Source organism: Bos javanicus, chromosome 7 (assembly GCF_032452875.1).
Source record: "Bos javanicus breed banteng chromosome 7, ARS-OSU_banteng_1.0, whole genome shotgun sequence".
In the NCBI taxonomy this organism is placed as follows: Eukaryota; Metazoa; Chordata; class Mammalia; order Artiodactyla; family Bovidae; genus Bos; species Bos javanicus.
The window spans coordinates 13,580,342-13,591,685 of record NC_083874.1 but is presented as its reverse complement, the minus strand read 5'-3'; the positions used below and the strand labels follow the sequence as shown (position 1 = coordinate 13,591,685).

The following is an 11,344-nucleotide window of genomic DNA, read 5'->3' as shown; positions in this document are numbered from 1 at the left end:
ACAGATATATTAATTAACTTGACTGTGGTAATCATTCCCTGTGTGTATATGTATTTAAATCATCCTTTTGTATATCTTTAAAACGTTTCATCTCAAACAACCCACCCAAATATACGCCATTTTGTCAATCACGTCAATAAACTGAAAAAAAGAAAAACAATGAAGTAGTATTATCCTGTCAGTACAGAACAGAGTTCAAGAAATGTAAAGTGGTCTCATACTTCAGACATTTTACTGAGATGGTTCGAAACAAATAATCCTGTATAAGATAAAAAATTTCAAGAGGGTTACTTAAATTTCATTATCATTTAATCATTGACAATACTGTGCACATGAACATTATCTATGTAGTCACCAACACATTAGATCTTTTCCTCTTAATTAAACAAAGTTGATTAGAATTTCAAGTCCACCAAAGTCAAAGATATGGAGTATATACTAAATGACTTCTGAAAGACAGCTCTGATATTTGACTAATCTCTATTTCATGAAGGAAGGAAGACAGAAAAACAAAGGGTGAATAAAACTCTGAAGATCAAAAAAATGTTTCCAGTTATGAACATTCATCTTTGATTTAGAATCCAGGTGACATAGTCTTGAATTTCATAGAGATTTGTAAATAGAAAAGTGAGAGAAATATCTAGAATTGTATTTGAGAAAATAAGATCTTTATAAATGACAATTTTTTTATATTTGAATTATTATATATTTCTTAAATGGGGAAGGGGATCTCTTATTCTATAAGGGAGTCTCTTATCATCTCTAAAGAAGTAGGCTGTATTTAACTGAGGTCATGAATATATTACCTCTGACGTTCTTATTTCTTTCACTTTTCAGTGAAGTTTTATAAAGTAAGAGTGCATAGACAGATGTGAATAACACAGAAACCAATGAAGAAAGAATTCTAAGCAGATAGTATTTGTCACACTGAGAAATATTGCTGAAGGAAATGGGGTGTATGATCTTAGAAATGAATTGCTTGAATCCAAAATATGGACACAGTACTGCATGTCATTTACTTGTTTTCTTTCTTCCAAATCTCGTTTCTTTTTTAAAGGTGTCCAAGGTACATACAACCACAAAATCTAACACAGAATCTAACCAGTGTCTCAGAATTCTTCCTCCTGGGCCTCTCAGATGATGCAGAACTGCAGCCTTTGCTCTGTGTCCTGTTTCTGTACATGTACCTGGTCACCATGCTGGGGAACCTGCTCATCATCCTGGCTGTCACCTCTGACCCCCACCTCCACACCCCCATGTACTTCTTCCTCTCCAACCTGTCCTTGGCTGACATTGGTTTCGTTTCCACCACAGTCCCCAAGATGATTGTGAACATCCTAACTCACAGCAGAGTCATCTCCTATGGGGGCTGCCTGACACAGATGTCTTTTTTAATCCTTTTTGAATGTATGGATGGTATGCTGCGGTCTATGATGGCCTATGACAGGTTTGTGGCCATCTGTCACCCACTGCACTACCCATTCATCATGAACCCACACCTCTGTTTCTCTTTAGTTTTTGTGTCTTTTTTTGGTAGCCTTATGGACTCCCAGGTACACAATTTGATTGTTCTACAACTTACCTGCTTCAAAGATGTAGAAATTTATAATTACTTCTGTGACCCTTCTCTGCTCCTTAAGCTTGCCTGTTCTGACACTTTCACCAATAATATAATCCTGTATTTTTCTGGTGCCATTTTTGCTTTTGTCCTTGTCTCAGGGATCTTTTTCTCTTATTACAAAATTATTTCCTCCATTTTGAGAGTCCCGTCATCAGGTGGGAGGTATAAAGCATTCTCTACCTGTGGCTCTCACCTGACAGTTGTTTGCTTATATTATGGAACAGGCCTTGGTATGTACCTCAGCTCAGCCATCTCACAGTCTCCCAGGAAGGATTCACTGGCCTCAGTTATCTACACTGTGGTCACCCCCATGCTGAACCCCTTCATCTACAGCCTGAGGAACCGAGACATCAAAAGGGCCTTGTGCAGATTCCTTAACAAAACAATCTAACCTCCATTTGGAGTGTGGGTTGGAAAATGTAGCAAAATTAACACCTGGATCTGAAAATTCTATCTGTCTGATGACATCATTTGTAGCCCTTAGGGCCTTCTTGCCTCTCCTTGTTTTATACCTGAATATTGCTTTTTAGATATGTTTTTGATGGGGCTGGAAGGGTCTTCTGGGATTCTGTAGATGTCAAAAATACTGCATAACTGAATCTTATTGTATTTAAGGAGGAGTCTCTCATTTATCGTGGTGACCCACATACTAGAAAAATGAACAACTCCATTTTTACAGATTACTATGTTTTAAATCTGTGTATGCAGTCTATGTGGAGGAGGCAATGGCAAACCACTCCAGTACTCTTGTCTGGAAAATCCCATGGACGGGGGAGCCTGGTGGGCTGCAGTCCATGGGGTCACAGAGAGTTGGACATGACTGTAGTGACTGAGCACGCATGAACATACTGTGTTAGGATACATGTCACTGCTTCTTAGCCTTGGCTTTTCTCAAAATCATCTGGGAGGCTTAAAAATACTCACTGTTTTGCAACATTGTGAATCAACTATACTACAATAAAATAAACTAAAAAATAAACTGAGTCTCACTGCCAAAGAGTCTATTTATTTTATTCTTATTTATTTTTAAATTTATTTACTTATTTTAAAGGAGGATAATTCCTTCACAATGTTAGACTTAGGGTGTCCTAAACTGAAGATTTAAAAAAATTACTTATTTTTATTTTTGGTCATACCATGCAGCATGTGGGGTCTTAAGTCCGAGACCAAGGGTTGAATTCATGCCTCCTGCATTGAAAGGTGGAACCTAATCCACTGGAGCACCAGGGAGGTCCCAGCATGAGGGTTTTTAAACACACTGAGGCTGGTTTTAGCATGTGGCCAAGGTTTGAACTTCTGATCTAAGCCAAATCTTTCAGTCAAATGTGACCTTTATGTCATGCGTCCTAACTGCTCATGGACAAATGTCCCAGATCCTAAAGAGATCTGAACTCATGGGGGAAAATATGAAGAGCCTGCTGTAGTAACAGGCAATGTGCCTGTGTACATACTCAGTCAGTAAGTTGAGTCTGATTCTTTAGCGACCCCGTGAACCGTAGTCTGCCAGGCTCCTCTGTCCATGATATTTTCCAGGCAAAAATACTGGAGTTGCCATTTCTTTCTCCAGGGGGTCTTCCTGACCCAAGGATGGAACCCACATCTCTTAAATTGGAAGGCAGTTTCTTTACTACTGAGAAGGCCAACAGGCAGTGTGTTTTCCCCATTATTGCTGATAATGATTCTTCACATATAGCCTCTCTACACCATAGAATTTGGTCTCCATAGCCTATGTGCTGTTTATAAAACTATTGTCTCTACTCCAAACTCACACTTATATACATTGCTTTGGGGTGTGGCTCTTGAAATGTTTGTTCCATTTTCTAACTTACCTACATTCAATAGTGGTCAGTAAATTCTCTTTGCCGTAAATGCTCAGCTCTTCATTTTATACTCCTCAAGCCCTTGGTGGAGTAACATCTTTCTTCGCTCATAAATGCTATGTTACTGCTTTGTTATTTTTTTGCCTGTTAGCCTTTCAATATCTTTTAAACGAACTCCCAGTTTCAGTTTAGTTTAGTTCAGTTGCTCAGTTATGTCTGACTCTTTGCGATGCCTTGGACTACAGTATGCCAGGCCTGTTCATCACCAACTCCCAGAGCTTGCTCAACTTATGTTGATCGAGTCGGTGATGCCATCCAACCATCTTATTCTTCTGTCATCCCCTTCTCCTCCTGCCTTTGATCTTTCCCAGCCTCAGGGACTTTTTCAATGAATCAGGTTTTCACATTAGGTGGCCAAAGTATTGGAGCTTCAGCTTCAGCATTAGTCCTTCCAAAGAATATTCAGGACTGATTTCCTTTAGCATTGACTTGTTTGATATCCTGGCTGTGCAAGGGACTCTCAAGAGTCTTCTCCAACATCACAGTTCAGAAGCATCAATTCTTTGGTGCTCAGCTTTCTTTATAGTCCAACTTTCACACACATACATGACCACTGGAAAAACTGTAGCTTTGATTAGATGGACCTTTGTCACCAAAGTATGTCTCTGCTTTTAATATGATGTCTAGGTTTGTCACAGCTCTTCTTCCAAAGAGCAAGCATCTTTTAATTTCATGGCTTCAGTCACCATCTGCAGTGATTTTAGAGCCCAAGAAAATAAAGCCTCTCACTATTTCCATTGTTTCCCCATCTATTTGCCATGAAGTGATGGGACCAGAAGCCATGATCTTTGTTTTTTGAATGTTGAGTTTAAGCCAGCTTTTTCACTCTCCTCTTTCACTTTCATCAAGAGGCTCTTTAGTTCCTCTTTGCTTTCTGCCATAAGGTGGTGTCATCTGCATATCTGATGTTATTGATACTCCTCCCTGCAATCTTGATTCCAGCTTGTGCTTTATCCAGCCTGGCATTTCATACAGTATACTCTGCATATAAGTCAAATAAGCAGGGTGACAATATATAGCTTTGATGTACTCCTTTAGCAATTTGGAACCAGTCCTTTGTTCTATGTCCAGTTCTGTTACTTCTTGACCTGCATACAGATTTCTCAGGAGGAAGGGAAGGTGGTCTGGTATTCCTATCTCTCTAAGAATTTTCCATAGTTTGTTGTGATCCACACAGTCAATGACTCTAGCATACTCAATGAAGAAGAAGTAGATAGTTTTCTGGAATTCCCTTGCTTTTTCTATGACTACTTGATCTCTGTTTCCTCTGCCTTTTCTAAATCCAGCTTGTCCATCTGGAAGTTCTTGGTTCACATAGTGTTGAAGTTTGGCTTGAAGGATTTTGAGCATTACCTTACTAGTGTGTGTAAGTGAGCACAAAATGTGCAGTGGTTTGGACAATCTTTGGTATTGCCCTTCTTTGCAGTTGGATGAGAAATGTCCTTTTCCAGTCCTGTGAAAAATGGAAAACTCTGAAAATGGATAGTGTATCACATCGTTGGTCTAGACCTCATGCTGCAAAGATTTCAAGATTGACACAATGAATTTCAACATATCAAAATCACACATTGAGTGGTAAATTGAGAAAAAAAGGTCTGATGTTACGTTAAGATCCTGCAGCTTGGAAGTAAGAAGCAAGAGTACGTGATATTTCCTCCTGAGATGAAAAGGGACCCAGACCCTTCCCAGGACATTCACTCTTCTCCTTTTCCTGTTCTTTTAATATTAACAAGTCCCCAGAGATGAGGACAACATGGACCAAGTGGCTAATGATGAGCTTTGGGCGTTGAGCTCTAAGGTCATGCCATTGTAAATAATTGGCCAATGCCTCCAAGCTCATTATTTTGGCTGTTCTAATATTGTGAATCCACACCTATGTCTCCATCCTTTGTAGGAACCTACATCAGAATGTCCAGCCTGAGTCTGTTTTCCTGCCCATCCTGAGGAGGGACCCTGAGATTTCATCACACACCAGGCAGGAGAGAGGCAGTGAGTCTGTGGTCCTTGGTCATGCTCCAGCAGAGATACAGCCAACCTAGTAAGTGCTAGGGAGACAGGAATGGTGAAGAGGTGTTGGGAGCAATCCACATGGGTTTGGAATAGAGTGCTTTGAAGTTCATATTCTTAGTTTTGGTTGAGCTGTGAGAACTTTCGTTCAGAGTTCTGCTTTCACCCTCACTGGCTCTGGCTGGCATCCCTCCCAATAGAGAAGCAAGTGCACCTCTGTAAACTTTCCCCTTGTTCAGTTGTGGTTCAGTCACTCAGTCATGTCTGACTCTTTCCAACCCCATGGACTGCAGCACCAGGCTTCCCTGTCCTTCACCATCTCCTGGAGTTTGCTCAAACTCATGTCCATTGAGTCGATGATGCCATCCAACCATCTTATCCTCTGTCCCCCTCCCCTCTACCTCTTCAGTTCATCATGGGATCAGTGATGAGGATGAGGACAAGCATGATGAGGATGACATGAGCCATACCATCCTGTCCTGGTATTGAAGGCCTCCTAAGTGTCGGGCTCTGACGTATACATTTTGTATTTCCTTCTTGATTATATGTGCATAATTTCTCCCCAATGATATGTACATAACATTACTATTATTTTAATAAGAGGAAAGAAGTGAAACATTTTATATAACATGTGCCAGTTCTTGGGGCTTCCCTGGTGGCTCAAGTGGTGAAGGATCTGCCTGCCAATACAGGAGACTTAAGTTTGATCCCTGGGTCATAAAGATCCCCTGCAGAAGGAAATGGCAACCCACCCCAGTGTTCGTGCCTGGGAAATCCCATGGACAGAGGAGCCTGGCGGGCTACAGTCCTTGGTGTCACAAAGAGTCAGACACAACTTAGGGACTAAACAACAGCAACCAGATCATGAATTAAAGAATGATAAAATCATGTTTGAAGTCAGTCATTTTGGACAGACTGATTCCAGATGCTAGGTATGTGGGCAATGCCTCTGCCACCCCAAACCATCATGTCACTAACTTCCCTGTCAGTCCTGGCAGAGACTCCTAGATCCCTGCTCACTGTTATGGGAACACTTGTACTCGGTTAGTGGGAATGAATAATGATACAGCCATTGCAGAAAACAGAATGGAGGTTCCTTAAAAAAATTAAAAGCTGCATCTAATTGAAATAGAACTACCATAGGATCTAGCAACCCACTTCAGGTTAGGTGCCCAAGAACTCAAATCAGAACTTCTAATAGATATTTACATTCCCTTGTCATTGTCATTTATTTTAAATAGTGAAAATGTGTTTATTGACTGTTGAATAGGTAAAAAATGTTGTGTGTTTATATAAATAATGGGATATTACTCAGCCATAAAAACAAGGAAATCCTGCCATTTGTGACAACATGGAATGATCTGGAGAATATTATGCCTGTTAAAAAAATAATTTATTTTAATTGGAGCATGATTACAATGTTGGGATGGTTTTTGCCATACATCATCATGAATCAAAATTTCAAGAGAGTTTCTTAAATTTTATTACCATTTAATCATTAACATTGTTCTGTACAGTAATACCACCTTTGTAGTCATCAATGCATCATGATCCTGCATTTAATTAAACCATACTGATCAAAATTTGAATTCCACTAAAGTCAAAGATATGAAGAATATACTAAAAACTTTAAAAGACCCCTCTGATGTTTGAGTAATGACTTATTTCATGAAGAAGGGAAGGTAGAAAACAAAGAATGATAAAACTCTGAATATCATATAAAATGTGTTCTCATTTTAACATTCATTTTTAATTAAGAATCAGGAGGACCTAGTTCTGCATTTCATAGATTTGTCAATATTGAAAATGAGGAAAATATCTAGAATTGTTTTTGACTGAATTAAGATTTGTATAAATATGCATGTCTTAATTTCTTTAGATCAAATTTTATATTTTATTAGAGGGGAAGAGAATTTCTCCTTCTACATTATATCTAAAGAAGTTGGCTATATTTAACTGAGACCATGGATGTTTTAACTCTAATATTCTTGTTCCCTTTCATTTTTCCATGAAGTTTTATAAAGTAAGGGTGTATAGGCAGAGATGAATAACATAGAAACTAAGGAGAAAACATTTCTAAGCAGGTAGAATTTGTCACACTGAGAAATATTGCTGAAGATACTGGGATGTATAATCTTAAAATGAATTGTTTGAATCCAAAGTATGGGCACAGCGCTCAATGCCCATTTACTTATGTCCTTTGTTTCCAGACCTCTTTTCTTTTTCCAGAGGTGTCCAAGCTACATAGAAATGGAAATCTAACAAGTGTCTCAGAATTCTTCCTCCTGGGCCTCTCAGATGATGCAGAACTGCAGCCTTTGCTCTGTGTCCTGTTTCTGTCCATGTACCTGGTCACCGTGCTGGGGAACCTGCTCATCATATTAGCCGTCACCTCTGACCCCCACCTCCACACCCCCATGTACTTCTTCCTCTCCAACCTGTCTTTGGCTGACATCAGTTTCATCTCTACCACTGTTCCCAAGATGATTGTGGGCATCCAAACTCACAGCAGAGTCATCTCCTATGGGGGCTGCCTGACACAGATGTCTATTTTTATCCTTTTTGGGTGTATGGATAGTATGCTTCTGTCTGTGATGGCTTATGACAGGTTTGTGGCCATCTGTCACCCACTGCATTATACAATCATCATGAACCCATGCACCTGTTGCATCTTCATTTTGGTGTCTTTTTTTGTTAGCCTTTTGGATTCCCAGGTGCATAATGTGATTGTGTTACAACTTACCTGCTTCAAGGATATAGAAATTTCTAGTTTCTTCTGTGACCCTTCTCAGCTGCTCAACCTTGGCTGTTCTGATACTTTCATGAATAATATAGTCAGCTATATTATCGTTGCCATCTCTGGTTTTCTCCCTACCTCAGGAATCTTTTTCTCTTACTATAAAATTCTTGTCTCCATTCTGAGAGTCCCCTCATCAAGTGGGATGTATAAAGCCTTTGCCACCTGTGGCTCTCACCTGGTAGTGGTATGCTTGTTTTATGGAACAGCCCTGGGAGTATATCTCAGCTCAGCCATCTCCCTTTCTCCAAGGAAGGATGTAGCAGCCTCAGTGGTTTACACTGTGGTCACCCCCATGCTAAACCCCTTCATCTATAGTCTGAGGAACAAAGACATCAAAAAGGCCATGTGGAGGTTCCTCAGCAGAACAATCTCAGCTTAGGACCTGGCCACCCATTTGAGGGTAGGCTAGAAAATGTAGCAAAAAAACAAAAAAAAAACAAAAAACAACCTGGAGATTTAAAATTCTACTTTTATTATGCCATCAGTTTTGCAACTCTTATGACCTTCATATTTTTCTTTGCTTTCCACCTGAATATTGTTTCTGTTTCTGGTTTAACATGACAGTGGGAGATCAAGGATCCTTTGTGTGTCATAATCACTTCTTACCTGAATTTCTTTATATCTATGGAGATTCTATGATTTATCTTTGGTGGCACAAACATCCTTGAAGAATGAGTACTTCCCTTTCAATATACTGAAAATTTATGAGTTTTGCACAGCTGTTACATCATTTCCATAGTAAATTCTGTATCTATGTTTTAAATTCGCACATGCAGTTATGGGCGAGGAGGCATGTCACTGCTTCTCAACCTAGGCTTTTATTGAAAATATCTGGGAAGATTAAAAATACTGACCTTGTTTTTCACCACCAGACACTCTAACTGTACTTGGTTGTGGCCTAAATATGAGTATTTTTCAAAGCACTCAGGTGGTTCTAGTGTGTGGCCAAGATTGAGAACTACTGATGTAAGTCAGAATTTTCCTTTAAAAGTGACCTTTATACTTTGGGTCATAACTGCTCATGGACAAATGCTAAAGATCCAGAAGAGATCAGAGGTCAAAGGGTGGAAGTTATGAAGACTCTGCTGTAGTAACAAGCAATGCATTTACCCCATTATTTCCAATAATCTTCACATGGATTATTCTACACCATATGCATGGACTTTGCTCTGGGGTGGGATGCTCAGAATCACTCCTCTGTATTGCATCTTGTGTTGATCTTACGTACTTTCAACATAATCTGTAAATATCTCTTTGCCCTAAATGCTCACGTGATCCCTTTAAACCCCTCAAGCCCTTGGTTGAGTAGCTTCTTCCTTCACTTATGATGGCTATGTTACTTCATTTTCTTTCTTTCTTTCTTTTTTTTATCTTTCAGCCATTCAATAACTATTTAACCAACTCTCTGTGTTAAAACTTTTCACTAAAATGATTAAATGAATTATTCCTGGATGACTGCCACTCAGCCAAAAAAATAATGAAATAATGCCATTTGCAGCCACCTGAATTGACCTAGAGATTGTCATACTGCATGAGGTATGTCAGAGAAAAATAAATATCATATGATATCACTTAATGTAGGATATATGCTGTTGCTAAGTCGCTTCAGTTGTGTCCGACTCTGTGCGACCTCATAGATGGCAGCCCACCAGGCTCCCCTGTCCCTGGGATTCTCCAGGCAAGAATACTGGAGTGGGTTGCCATTTCCTTCTCCAATTCATGAAGGTGAAAAGTGAAAGTGAAGCCGCTCAATCCTGTCGGACTCTGAGCGACCCCATGGACTGCAGCCTACTGGGCTCCTCCATCCATGGGATTTTCCAGGCAAGAGTACTGGAATGGGATGGATTATCTACAAAACAGAAATAGTGTTACAGATGTAGAAAACAAATTTGTGCTGAGTAAGGGGCAGTAAGGGATAAATTGGAAGGCTGGAACTGACATATGAAAGTGATGAAGTCGCTCAGCCGTGTCCGACTCTGTGTGACCCCGTGGACTGTAGCCCACCAGGCTCCTCCATCCATGGGATTCTCCAGGCAAGAGTACTGGACATATAAACACAACTATATCCAAATAGATAGATGTTAAGAACCTGCTGCTGCTGCTAAGTCGCTTCAGTTGTGTCCAACTGTATGACGCCATAGACGGCAGTCCACTAGGCTCCTCTGTCCTTGGGATTCTCCAGGCAAGAATACTGGAGTGGGTTGCTATTTCCTTCTCCAAAGAACCTACTGTATAACAAAAGGAAGGAACTCTACTCAATACAGTGTAATGAACTATATAGAAAACATTCAGAAAAAGAATGGATATATGTATAACAAATTCACTGTAGTGTACACCTGAAAGTAACACAACATTGTAAATCAACTCTACTCCAATAAAAAAGTTTTTGAAAAAACACTAATTGGTTTTTCTTTACTTGACTGACTCTTGACTGATACTATAGATTTGCTCTTATGTACCTGTGATTGGAAGATGCAAAATGTGCCCAGGAAAGACAGGTGGAAGTCAAGGGTATGTCTTAGCTTTGGGTACGCAGCTGGAGAATAGGTGGTATCATATTCCAATTGCTGTGTGACTCCAGTGATGCCTGAGGTACATTGAGTCACCCAAGTCTTCATAGTAAGTTTATCTTCTTTCAAGGGAGGACTTTTCCTTTTAGTAGAAACAGCCTGGTTAGGACTTCACTTGATTGCCATGCCTTCCTGTTCTCTGTCTCAATAATTACATCTTAGGTCTCCTATTGAGTTCTGCAAGACAAGTCAGTTCAGTTCAGTCTGACTCTTTGTAACCTCATGGACTGCAGCACACTGGGCCTCCCTGTCCATCACCAACTCCCAGAGCTTGCTCAAACTCATGTCCATCGAGTTGGTGATGCCATCCAACCATCTCATCCTCTGTCCTCCCCATTCCTCCTGTCTTCAGTTTTTCCCAGCCTCAGGATCTTTTCCAATGAGTCAGTTCTTCGCATCAGGTGGCCAAAGTATTGGAGCTTCAGCTTCAGCATCAGTCCTTCCAATGAATATTCAGTACTGATTT

At 40.0% G+C, this 11,344-nt stretch overlaps 1 protein-coding gene and 1 pseudogene across 1 annotated transcript; both read left to right on the top strand.

Annotated features, from left to right (window-relative positions):
* Positions 1-1,061: 1,061 nt before the first annotated feature.
* On the top strand, positions 1,062-2,012 carry LOC133251978 (olfactory receptor 7E24-like). The gene has a single exon (XM_061424748.1). The coding sequence runs from the start codon at positions 1,182-1,184 to the stop codon at positions 2,010-2,012; it is 831 nt and encodes a 276-aa protein (XP_061280732.1). The 5' UTR covers positions 1,062-1,181.
* Positions 2,013-7,740: 5,728 nt separating this feature from the next.
* On the top strand, positions 7,741-8,717 carry LOC133251891 (olfactory receptor 7E178-like; annotated as a pseudogene).
* Positions 8,718-11,344: the final 2,627 nt, after the last annotated feature.